General features: G+C 38.7%; 1 protein-coding gene across 1 annotated transcript in view; it reads left to right on the forward strand.

The window, feature by feature from the left end:
- The first annotated feature begins 1020 nt into the window (after positions 1–1020).
- Ociad1 (OCIA domain containing 1) overlaps positions 1021–13533 on the forward strand; it is a 33313-nt gene continuing 20800 nt past the window's right edge. Inside the window, exons 1-4 of the mRNA XM_013008918.1 lie at positions 1021–1194; positions 2377–2439; positions 2799–2879; positions 7274–7327. Coding sequence (XP_012864372.1) covers positions 2382–2439; positions 2799–2879; positions 7274–7327 — 193 coding nt within the window. The 5' untranslated portion in view covers positions 1021–1194; positions 2377–2381. The remainder of the gene's footprint in view (positions 1195–2376; positions 2440–2798; positions 2880–7273; positions 7328–13533) is intronic.

Genomic DNA, 13533 nt, shown 5'->3' on the forward strand with positions numbered 1-13533 from the left:
GAACAGGTGGTGCACAAGAAACAATGTCTGCAAAGAAAAGAGGCTATTTCTTATTGATGTGAGGCTCAAGAGGCACAGAGGCAAAGTCATAGTTCTGTGTGTGGTAGGAGATACCAAAAGGCTCAAAAATGGAAACCGTTGAATCTGTGCGGTTCTATGGCTGTGTCTCTGAAATATGTTTGCAGGAGAACGAAGGTGGAGTGGCTCTAGAGTCAGTGGAAAAGATGGAACTATGGACAGGGCAAAGGGGTGGATTGGTTGGTTAGGGCCTACCCTACTGTTGGAACAACAATAAACTTTCAGTTTAGAGTAGGCAATCAATAAACATTTGTGGAATGAATGCAAGAAAATGAATAAATCAGGGGTGAGGTGGGGGGGGGGAGGTGGGGCGTGGCAGCCAAATGTTTGATGAACCAGAGGCCTGCCATCCAGTGTACGCTCCATCATCAGAAAGGATGTGCTTGTTTTAATCCTCATACCATGTGTTGTTTTAATCGTAACAACCTCTCGAGGCAGGCAGGGGTCATTACCAAGGACATGAGCAATGCCTGAAGCTCGGAGCCACCTCTGCCATTTTGGAACCGGTCAGAGAGTAGACCCAAGAGGATCGAACAGATTACTAAAGGGCATGCATTTAAGATTTACTTTCTACGGCTTCGTTTAGAGGCTTAAAAAGTGAAACGATCTACTGTGAAGCAGGAAGGCCGGACACTCTCAAAGAGGGCCCAGTTGGGGTTGTAGGGGTGTCCACACCAGCAGGTCACAGAACCAGGAGGAAGGGGGCGTCACCGGAGCACAATGCCTACCCGCGGCCTCCGGGGGGGGGGCGGGGCGGGCTCTTTCCGCGCAGCCGCAGTGCAACTCTCGAGCGCGATGGGGGCCCCGGTGTGAAGGGCGGAGGGACGAATTGAACCGTGTGGGTCCGGAAGACGCAGGCGGAAGTATGTACGAGGAGAGGTTGCGCAGTTATCCTCCGTCGGGAGAACTTGACGTCATTTCCGGCCTCAGGGGCTAGCGCGTCCGGGTCGCGGCCACTTGGAGCCCGTATCTGGTTGACTTTTTGGCTGCCGCGTCGCAGACCGGCCCCCTCCGCCCGCGCAGGTGTCCGGCGCGCTTTTCTCCCTCCGCCGCGCCTCTCGGCTTGCCTCGCGGTCTCCGACCCCGGGTCGCCAGGGCTCGCCGCTGCTTCGGGAGGTGGGTCTGGTGGCGCCGCGGCCCCCTTTTCCGCTCTCTGCAGCCCCTTTGCCTGGTCCTCGCGGTGTTGTGCCCTCCGCCATTTTCCTGCCCGAGGGTGGCCGGGCCGGGGCCTGGGTGTGCGGGTGAGGGCGGGAGGCCCCCGCGTCCGTGCCGGCCGCTGCCCCGCGCTCCGGGGCGGCTGGCTGCCCGCGCGCTGCCCGCACGCCTGCGGGCCTGGCAGCTTTCCCTGGGAGTCCGGTACATCTCTCCGTGGTATTGTCTAGAGCGACCTTGCCAGGCTCTAGGAAGGATGGAGTCGGGGAAAATAAGGTGTTCCCTGCCCCTCCCCGCCCCCATGTGGCTTTAAAATAGGAGTCATTTGTTCAGCAGACTTGGTCCTCGAGTTCAGTTTAACCTTTCCTTTATTGATTTATTTGAATAATGAATTAGCACGTCGTAGGCCCTGGGTGATGACCCCAATGACTGACTGACTGAATGTCGGAGGGTCCCATTGCTATTGTCATGCACTGTATACTATGTCGTGTGTTCATGCAGTATTAGAAGTGGGAATTGTCATTGCCCTGTGGTGTTACGTAAGGTAGATATTTGATTTGCTGGTCTCACATCCTGTGGTATGAGTTTTAAAAATAAAACCCAATTAAGAAGGTAATAGAATGCTGTTGCATTTTTTGTTTTTGAATCATGTATTTGACATTTGAAGATTATTTGAGCTGACGGAGGAACGTTAACAAGTTAGATTGGCTGTCTGCTTTACACCACAGGGAGAAGGATATGGCGTCGTTATCCACTTTTTTTTTGTTTTGAATATTGCTTTGTGGAAGAGGGGGCATGTTTCCTGATATTTCCTTCTAAAATGGAAGTCTGGAAATGATGAGATTTTTCTTCTATTTGGAACGTTAACCTGCTCATTAGGCATAGGTGAAAATAATCCATCTTTAGTGTTGTTTTTATATTTTAACCATGTATTAATGTAACAGTTGGTGAATACCTACACCTTTTCCATCTAAGGGAACTAACAGGAATAATCAGTCCAAATTAATTAGATTTATGATTTTCATTTAGCTTTATTATACCAAGATGTCATATTTAATATTTGTTGTCTCGTGGACAAGTAATTTTGTTAAATATTACGTTTTTAACATTGTGATAGTTTCTAATATTTAAATGTTTTTGACACAGGAAAAATGAATGGGAGGGCTGATTTTCGAGAGCCGGACACAGAAGTTCCAAGACCAATTCCCCGTAACTATCATATTAAGTATTTATAGTTAGTAGCATTTTGTGGTTAAAGAGAATTTTATTGCCTAAGTAATAGTAGCACTGGGCTGGGTTAATGAGTGTGCCACCTACATGATCACACAGGGTTTCACAGTTGGTTTAATGCTCTCATTGCCAATTTGAAATGCCTAGTGATTTGAACAAGAAGTTTCACATTTCCATTAAGCACTGGGTCTAACAACCTGGTTCTGACTAGTTCTAAGTTTGTGAATGTTTACATGTACTACTATACAAAATATTAGGTGTCTTTAGTTAAGCTAATATTGCAGTTTAGTTTTTTTTTATGAGCATTTTATTATTTTTCAACTTTCCTTGGCAAAAAGACATAGGGGCTGATTACATTCCAACTGAGGAAGAAAGAAGAGTCTTCGCAGAATGCAATGATGAAAGCTTCTGGTTCAGATGTAAGTTCAATTTTCTAATGAACGTGGTTTGCTCCAAAATTTGTACCTAGAATTTTGACCTGAGTTTGCATTTGAAATTATAATTCCATGTAGAACAAATTGGCATGTTCCTGGCTCTAGTGGCTAGTGACATGTTTTTGGCATGGTGTGGTTATTGGGCATAGATGTTAAAAAATGGAATTGTGTACATTTTAAAGCAATTTCAGTATTTTTTCAAAACCAGGAGGCAATTTTATCAGTTATAATAATGGCCCTTACTGGGGGGCTGGGAAGGTGGCTCACTGGTAGAGTGCTTGCCTTCATGCATGAGGCCCTGGGTTCGATTCCTCAGCACCACATAAGCAGAAAAAGCCAGAAGTGGTGCTGTGGTTCAATTGGTAGAGCACTCGCCTTGAGCTGAAGAGCTGAGGGACATCGCGCAGGCCCACAGTTCAGTCCCCACAACCAACACACATACACACACACAAAAATAATAATGGCATTTACTGAGTGTACATTAGTTTTATAAAAACAACCCTGAAAGGATGATAAACATTAGCGATGAAGAAATTGAGGTTTAGAGATGTTAAATGAGTTAGGCAGTGTTGTACAGTTAGTGAGTTATTGTGTCTGAACTTGAAGCCAGATCTGTCTGAAATGCAAGCTTGTTTTTTAACTCACTTTTAAGTGTAATAAAAGCTGGTTAGATCCATTTTATTATTGTGAAATATTATTCAATTACAGTATTTTTTTGTTGTTGTTGATCATGAGGCTTGAACTCCGGGCTTGGGTGCTGTTTTGAGCTTTTTTTTTTTTTTTTTGCTCAAGCCTACAGCTTTACCACTTTGAGCCACAGCTTCACTTATGGTATTTTGGTGGTTAATTGGACTTTACTGCCCAGGCTGGCTTTTAATTGTGATCCTCAGATCTCAGCCTTCTGAGTAGGTAGGATTACAAATGTGAACTACCAGTGCCTGACTTACGGTTATTTTCAAGGTAGGGTCTCACTTTATGCCCAGGCTGGCCTGGGCTTCATTTCTTACACTTGTGCTTACCTGTATCTCTACGCATTATGCCAGCCATTGTGCTCCCCTCTAGCTGGGATAACAGGTGCTCACCACTGTGCTTAGCCATTAGTTGAGATGGAATCTCATGAAATTTCATGTTCTGTCTGGCCTTGAATCTGGATCTTCTGATGACCATCTTTCAAGTAAAGTAGCTAGGATCACTACTTCATGTTTCAAGTCTTACTGTGAAGTCATATTATTTCTAGATATTTAAAATTGTGGTTCTATGAACTGACTAGAAACTGGTGTGTCTGAGCCTAAATATACAGGTAGTAAAGACTCTGTACATGAACATATGACTTGTCCTTTTGGGATATCCATTTGTTTTGATTAGGATGAGGATTAGATAACATGTGATGTTCTATTCAATTTTACCATTATCTTTTTATGTTATATTAATAGAATAATACACAAGTTAGAAAGAGATCTTAGGCCAATCTGTTTATTTCTTTATTGCATGAGTGGAAGCTGAGCTATATGATGGCATAATCGTGAACCCCATTAACATAACTGTTTCTTACTTTTAACATTGAACAGAAAACCCTTGTCCACTGTTGAGATGGCTAACACATCACCTTTTATCCTCATATAATTAATTCTTCAGTGCTGCGTTTTTCAGTGTTTGAAACAAGATGTGCTGTAATTAAACAGGATTTGTCCTTTGAAAAACCATAAATGATAATACATAAAGGCATTCTAACTAGCCAACAGTAAAGAAACCTTTTACAGCAAAGGTAAAATCTGCTAGTAAGTAGAGTAGTAGAGTCAAAACTTAAGATTTCTGCAACTTGTGTCTGAAGACAAATGTAATGCCTTCTCCAAAAGTTACAAATTTTTTAAATTATAAAATTTCTCTAATGATTCATATATCTTAATTACTTAGATTCTTAAATTGTCCATGTATAGTTTAGACCAGAGTTGTACAAGCTCAGTCCTTAGGTCAAATTTGTTTTTGCAGAGGTAATGAATTGTTTTTACTTTTGTTCTTGTTGTTCTTGGTAGTGCCAGGCCTAGGTTTGAACTCAGTGCTTGGGCATTGTCCCTGACCTTTTTTGCTCAAGGATAACACTGCCACTTGAGGGTTTTGGTGATTAATTGGAGATAAGAGCCTCATGGACTTTTCTGCCTGCACTAGCTTTGAACTGTGATCCTTAGATATTCAGCTTCCTGAGTTGCTAGCATTAAAGGTGTGAGTTATGGGGCATCCAGCTAATTTTACATTTTTAAATGATTGAAGGGAAAGAAAAGGAAAGACTTTGTCATTACATGTGAAAGTGACTTAAAATTAATATTTTTATGCCCATAAGTAAAGTTTTATTGAAACATCTAAATAAGTTAAAACATACATGGAGTTGTTTCTGCCTTATCTCTGTCTGCTTTTTCCTTAAAACAGCAGTCAAGTAGTCTGGATTAAGACTAAATAGTTACTTCCCCTCTGGTTCTTCAGAATATGTTTGCTATTCCCTGGTCTGGAATAGAACTATTCAATGTACATCCATGACAGATGGAATTACTTAAAATAATTTACAGCAAAAGAATATAAAGCCAAATCAGGAAAAGGATTATGAAGTAAAGTCTAGAGGAAGCCAGATGCAAGCTTCTGAAGTCTTTTAGTATAATCATACATAAAGGGCATCTTTAATTTCTCAGGTATTGATACCTATCATGGAAGGTGGATAACCTGAGCCTTGCAGGTACTAAAATTCCAGTCCTCTTCCCTGTATATAAGCATAGTTCAAACTTAGGAACAATTATTTAGGTAATTTTCATGTAGAGAACTAGTCACTAGTCAAGTTGCTTGCCGGATTGGTTTGCAATCATGACAGAATATTGTTAGTGCTGGTGTAGAGAACAGTGATTTATGTTTCTAAGTTATAAGTCATCTTAGAGTTATGAGAACTTTGGATTTTTTACTCTAGATTAGTAAGTATAATAAGCTACAATATTTTCATATAGTTTTTCAATTCTGTGCTGGTCCTGTGATAAACTTGGAGCTTAGGCTCTGTCCCTGAGTTGTTTTGCTCAAAGCTAGTGCTCTACCTCTTCAACCACAGCTCTACTTCCAGCTTTTTTTGTAATTAATTGGAGATAAGAGTTTCAAGAATTTTCTGCCCAGGCTGGCTTTGAACTGTGATCCTTAGATCTCAGCCCCCTGAATAGCGAGGATTATAGGCATGAGCCACTGGCGTCCAGTTTTCATACACCTTTTTTTTTTTTTTTTTTGCCAGTCTTGGGGCTTGAACTCAGGATCTGGGCACACTGTCCTTGAGCTTCTTTTGGTCAACTGTAGTGCTTGAGCCATAGCGCCACTTCTGGCTTTTCCTGTTTATGTGGTATTGAGGAATGAACCCAGGGCTTTGTGCATGCTAGGCAAGCACTCTACTACTGAGCCACATTCCCAGCCTGTCAAATACTTTTAAAGAGTATTTAAAATAAATGTTTTATATATCTCTAGCCACCATGTGATTTTGGTCAAATATGTTTTGTATTTTGGTTTATTCAGCAATATAGAACTTAAAAGCTCCTTCCCTGATATCAGAAAGATTACATTACAACATGGTACCTGGCATTGCACTAAATATTGTTTTGAGCAAGGGTCTTACCTCTAATTTTCAGTTTCTTTATCTTTAAATGGGTGGTAATATTATCTAATAAAGGAATGATTCAGAGTAACATGCATATAAGGTATTTAGTATGCATCATGGATTATGCTTGGTTATTATTCAACATTGACCTATTTAAAGAAAAGTGGCTTTTATTCATATTCTTTTTTCCCCTTCAGAAATAACTTGTCATTTTTATTCTGTTATTTCAGATGGCATTATTAATGAACTGCTACCTATTTTGGAGCCTAAGATGGATCCTTAAGTATATTGCTTACCGTTTTGTAGTTTTTAAAAATATTACTTTATTTATTTTTTGGTGCCTGTCCTGGGGCTTGAATTCAATACCCGGTGCTGTCCCTTAACTTTTTTTGTTCAAGACTATTGTTCTACCACTTGAACCAAGCCCCTACTTTTTGCTTTTTTGCTAGTTAATTGAAGATAAGAATCTTACAGACTTTTTTCTCTGGGCTAGCTTCAAACCACAATCCTCAGATCTTAGCCTTTTTAATATCTAGGATTACAGACATGACCGCTGGTGCCTAGCTGTAATATTTTCTTGAAAAGCATTTTTTTACCATCTATGTGTATAGTACAGCTTTCAAAGATATAACAATTACTTTTAAAGGTAATTACTTGTGCAGTCTACTTCTAGAAGGTTTTATTGATGCTCATTTATCTTACTGAACTCAAGGCAAATTAAATTTTTTTGTTGTTGATAATGACCTTTTCCCCCCTTCTATAGCTGTGCCTTTGGCTGCCACAAGTATGTTGATTACTCAAGGATTAATTAGTAAAGGTAAATACTTAAAATTTGAATTGTTTATTCATTCATTTATTTATTGTCATTCATGGGACTTGAACTCAGGGCCAGGGCTCTTTTCCTGAGCTCTTTTGTTCAAGGCTTATGCTCTGCCGCTTGAGCTACAGCGTCACTTCCAGTTTTCTGGTGGATAATTGTAGATAAGAGTCTCATGGCCTTTCCTGCCCAGGCTGGCTTTGAACTTTGATTCATACATCTCAGCCTCCTGAGTAGCTAGGATTACAGGTGTGAGCCACTAGTGCCCAGTGATAATGGGTCTTATTAAGCATTATTATTGAAGAATTTAAGAGTTTTGTCTGTAAAAGTCCACGGATTTTAGCAATTACTGTGATGTAAAAAAGCATCATTAATAATTTTTTTTTTTTTTTGGGTCCGGTCGTGGGGCCTGAACTCTGGGCCTGGGCGCTGTCCCTCAGCTCTTCAGCTCAAGGCTAGCGCTCTACCACTTGAGCCACAGCGCCACTTCCAGCTTTTTCTGCTTATGTGGTGCTGAGGAATTGAACCCAGGGCCTCATGCATGCAAGGCAAGCGCTCTACCACTGAGCCACTTTCCCAGCCCCTAGCCTATTACTTTGTATATATTTTCTCTGCTTTTTTTTTTCTGTTGTGAGTTTTGAACTCATGACCTGGCACATGCTTGGCAAATTCTCTGCAACCAAAGTATGTACCCCCAGCCGTACAACTTTGCTTTAAGTAGAGAAAACTGAATTAATTTCCAGTGAAGGAGAATGGTTCATGGATATTGGGAAGTTGCTTTAAACTGATTGTAAAGCATCAAAATGAAATGTTTTTGCTAACCTGAAAAGGTAGAATATAAATTACATATGCATAAAATTTCCTCTTCAAAAAGAAAAGTTTATGAGTTTTAAGTAGATAGTGATAATGGTTGTGATATACAAGATTTCTACTTTTTGTCCAACTTTTCTGTATATGTTCATTATAATAAGAGTCAAAATGAGCTGGGGGCTGGTGACTCATGCCTTGTAATCCTAGCTACTTAGGCTGTTGAGAGCTAAGGGTCATGGTGCGAAGCCAGCCTGGGCAGCAAAGACCAGAAGACTCTTATCTGTAGTTAACCACCATAAAGCCAGAAGTGGAGCTGTGGTTCAAGTGGTGGAATGCTAGCCTTCAGCACAAAAGCTCAGGGACAGTACCCAGTCCCTGAGTTAAAGCCTCAAGACTGGCACACATGTGTTTAACCTTAAGGTTTTCTTAAAGACTATAATATAGTGTGGATAAATGAATTTGGATAAGTAGACAAAAAAGTTACAGTCATTAAATAGGTTGATAAATTATGTTTTACTGTCAAGCAATGTAAACGTCATTTAGAGATAGTGTTTATGTGAATGTGCTATAGCAAATTTAGTGGAAATACCTTTTCCCACGAATATGTGAAAGGGTATGCCTAATAAAACTAAGATCTGAACGAAAGTTCTTTTTCCAATAATTTTAGTATACATTAAAATTATCTTCAAAGTTAGAAATATAGGAAGTGAGATATGTCTTCTGTTTCCCTGACAATTTTTTTTTTTTGGGTCCGGTCGTGGGCCCTGAACTCTGGGCCTGGGCGCTGTCCCTTAGCTCTTCAGCTCAAGGCTAGCGCTCTACCACTTGAGCCACAGCGCCACTTTTGGCTTTTTTCTTTTTGCTTATGTGGTGCTGAGGAATCGAAGCCAGGGCCTCAGGCATGCAAGGCAAGTGCTCTACCACTGAGCCACCTTCCCAGCCCTTCCCTGACAATTTTTAAGTTGTGTAAATCAGTACTTTTTTTTTTTAATGCTTTCTGTGACAGAGGGACAGAGTTCATTTTACTGCTTATAAATAACTTCAAATTTGGATTATTTGATCAATTTGATAATTTGTTTTCATACCTTAACAACTGAGGACAATGACTCATTTTTCTTACATTGTATTTTTTTACAGGCACTATTCTCAAAAGTCAAAATATGCCACAAATATGAGTGGTCAGCCTTCTCTTGTGCCATCTCCAGCAGCAGACAATATAGAAAAGGAGATGCTTCCTCGTTATGAGCCCATTCCATTCAGTGCTTCTATGAATGAATCCACTCCTACTGGTATTACTGATCATATTGCCCAAGGTAGAAACTTCTCTTGAAATGAATTTCAGCATTTTATGGTTCAACGTATGTATAAACTTTATTTGATGACCTTTTCTGCTGGATATATATCACCTATATGTTCCAAACCATCAGCCATCCACCTAAATCCATCTGTCAGCCTACTCAGCATATTTGTTACTTTCTTCATTTGTTTCTTCATTCAATATTTCATGAAGATCAGTAGGTATCAGGCACTCTTGTGAGGTATGGAAGAAGTTAAGATGAATGCAAACCTATTTCTCATCTTAGGGAAATTATCTGGTAAACTATACAGAAATGCAAAAATATATGTCAAGTTGGTTTATTAATTTAAATACACATAATGGAAAAGTAGAGAAGTGTTAAATTATGTTTCAGGAACTAGAGATTTGGAGAGGCTAAAGTACAGTAGATAGATTGATCTTAAAGATTGTCAGCTTTTACAGAACGTTTGTCAAGAGAAAAATCCATGTAAAAGGGAATTGTAAAGTCATAAGTATGGAAGTCTCACATGGAAGACTACACATCTAAGTGAAACAACAACAGCTTTGGATTAGAGCCTAGATTTGACTTACAATTGACAGTTAAAGTTCACTATATGATTTTGTAGTTATAGTCACAACAACTTATATATAGTACTCCAGTGTCTTCCTTCAGGTGGGGCTAGTGTTTGAACTCAGGGCCTCCAGTTTACAAGGCAGGCCTTCTATGGCTGAGTCACATTGCCATATCTCCAGCTTGAGTTTTTTGGTCTCTTGATGGAGATAGTACTGGTCAAAGAACTGTTAGAATTAAATGATCTAGTCAGATGTGAAGCCTGTAAAGCAATAGACTCAGCAAATGTTAAGTTTCTTCTTTCTTTCATTCTAGTCTGCAATGAAAAGTGGAGAATTAGAAGCTGGAAGCATAGGTCTACAATTCTAAAACCCCAAAATCTGGAAACCAAAAACTTTGTGACCTGAGTTCATTTTGTAGCATTCTTTGACCTAACTGATATTAAGTTATAAAAATAGTTTTTATTTCATTTATTTGAAATGAATTCTATATTTTGTTGTCAAACACTTGTGTGGTTTTATTTTGTTTTTTTACTATGCATTCCTGCTTGGATAAAAGATCATAGATCTTTGTATTCTTTGAAAACTCTTGGTTTAAAGTGAATTCAGTGAGCCAGTAACTAACTGGGGAGCAAATAAGAAACAATAAGGGTTTTATTTTATTTTTAAGATGGGAGAGATTTCTTTTTTTTTTTGGTCAGTCATGGGGCTTGAACTTGTGGCCTGGGCACTGTCTCTGAGCTCTTTTGCTCAAGGCTAGCACTCTACCACTTTGAACCACAGCACCACTTCCGGTTTTGTTGGTGGTTCCTTGGAGGTAAGATACTCATGGACTTTCCTGCCTGGGTTGTCTTTGAGCCATGATCCTCAGATCTCAACCTCCTGAGCAGCTAGGATTATAGTCATGAGACACCAGTGCTCAGCCAAGATGGGAGAGATTTTATAAAAGCAAAGGTGAGGATGCAATGGGAGACTAGTTGATTATGGTTAAGAAGGGTTGAAAAGCTGGGCTCTGGTGGCTCGTGCCTGTAATTCTGGCCACTTAGAAGGCTGAGATCTGGTTTAAAGCCAGACCTGGGCAGGAAAATCCATGAGACTCTTAACTTGTTAACCACTAAAAAGCCAGAAGTACTGTGGCTCAAGTGGTAGAGTGCTGCCTTTGAGCACAAAAGCTCAGATACAGCCTCCGTCCCCCGAAAAAAGTTTGGCAAAGATGAAGAAAGGGGATCTAGATAGGTCAGAATATAAAGTGTCTACTAGCTGAATGTGGCTGTGCAAATTAATTAAAATTCAGTTTCTCAGTTGCTTTGGTAATAGCATTTTAGTTACTAGTCATGTGTTCTGGTAGTTCCTGTGTTAGTGCCAGCATAGAACATTCTTACTTGTGGAAAGTTGTTGAGGATCTCTTAGTTCCAGTGTGCGACCTTTCCCTTTGAAAAGACAACATCAAATTATAATGAGAAGTGGGTAACAGTGGTTAAAGTCACCATCTTATCTCCAGAGACAGTCCTTGTCTTTCACCGTTTCATTCTTCCAGTCTCAAGTCCACACTCATTCTTTGTTCAAGACAGAACTTCCACATAACACCAAAATAATCACTTTGGTATCTACCCGGGGTAACAACCAACTCCATATGTAATAGTACTTTAATACCCTCCATAGCAGCCATCCTCTGTCCTCTTCTAGTTTTGGTTTTCTTTTCTACCTTGAAATTAGGCCTTTTTACTGCTCTCCACATGGACCTCCCTGGTTTCCTTTGCTTTGCCCAGGTTCTTCCCTTCCTTCTCAGAGCATCTTCTTTGGTCCTATTTGTCCAACGCTTTACTTTTGCTTGCTTTAACTAGGAATCCAAAGTTAATTTTTCAAAATAGAAATCACTCCATCATAGCTACTAAAAGCCTTAGTATTAGTCTTAAGTTACTTAAGTTAAATCTAACTTAGATTTAAAGCAGTGCCATTTTATAAGTGCAGAAAATTTTCCTCAATCTTCTCTTGGAATATGTTTTCATTTATCACAGAATTTCAGAACAATAAAGTATTTTTCTTCTGGATGAGAAAAACCTTATACCTGGAAAGAAAGGTCATTTAGTCAAACTACCATATTTCCCAAGATTCAGAGAAGCTTAGTAATTTGCCCAAGTATATACACTGATTGTTAAGTGTCATTATCACCTTCAGAATTTTAAAAGTTTCTATGGTGCAAAGACATGAGGTCATTTGTTAATTACTAATGCAGTGCGAAGTGTTTCATGACCAGTATCAGATTATATTTTTCTTTACATCTTTTTTTGTATCTAGAACAGGTTTTCTATCATTTTAGAACTTGTTAGAAATACAAGTTTTTGCTTTATATCAGTATGGTACATATTTACTAAGATAAAAGATTAGGATTGAAAACATTCAATGTGTAGTTAATGTTGGAAGATTATGAATATTCATTGGAACCTTCTCATTCAGTTTTAAATTAAGTACCTTTTATTATTTGAATTTTATTATTTTATTATTTGAATTTTAATTAAGATGATTATTACTACAATGACATGTGTAAGTGATCTCACTGAAAAATACTTCTGGTGTGTGTGAGACTAGTAGTTCACTGAATGTTATGTTAGCATTAGTTAATTAAAAATATTTATATGACTTTTTTGCTGTTTATCCATTTTATAAACTATTTTCAGTATTGGATCCTGTCAATATTACAGAGTATTGTGTAGTGTGTTTTTTTTTTGAAATTTATGAGTTGTTTTATTTATTTAATTGAATACTAACTTTCATACACTAGAAACTTGGTATCTCAATTTCACCGACTGGGTTTTCCTTTTCTTTTTCAATGGCTATCTACTTTTATCATTTATGGTTAATATATTATTCTTATCATTATATGATTTTTCACAAATAGTGATTTATTTATTTATTTTTATTGTGAACATACTGTACAGAGGGGGTGTAGTTGTTTTTTTTTTAATCAGTATTTGACTCTTGATAAATACATTGTTCACACTTTGACTTTTCTGGGGGGAAATAAAATAAGTACAGGTTCCCAGGGTAAACATAGTGTTAGACCAGAATGAAAACAATCCCTTCTCTGGCTAAAGTCTAGATTTACCCTTTTCAGTAGTTAGTTCAATTATTTATGTTCACATACCATAAAGATGACAAATTAAGTTTGTTAAGTAATTGGAGCTATTGGTATATAAACCCTGACTAAATGGGAAAATTATTTATGGAACTGTTAAAAAAATCTGTTACCAAATTTTATTCAGTAGACTCAATTTTATACATACTAAGAATGATTTTCCAGTTTAAAGTACTACCATTTTAATTTGTTTAAATGGTATAGTGTAGAAATTTAATTTTATTATGTTACTCATCCTTTTTCTGGTGATGATTTAGTTCTTAAAAACTTTGTTAATTTGGGGGGCTGGGAAGGTGGCTCAGTGGTAGAGCGCTTGCCTTGCATGCTCAAGACCCTGGGTTCGATTCCTCAGCACCACATAAGCAAACAGAAAAAAGCCGGAAGTGGCGCTGT

This window comes from Dipodomys ordii, unplaced genomic scaffold (assembly GCF_000151885.1).
Source record: "Dipodomys ordii isolate 6190 unplaced genomic scaffold, Dord_2.0 Scaffold8, whole genome shotgun sequence".
In the NCBI taxonomy this organism is placed as follows: Eukaryota; Metazoa; Chordata; class Mammalia; order Rodentia; family Heteromyidae; genus Dipodomys; species Dipodomys ordii.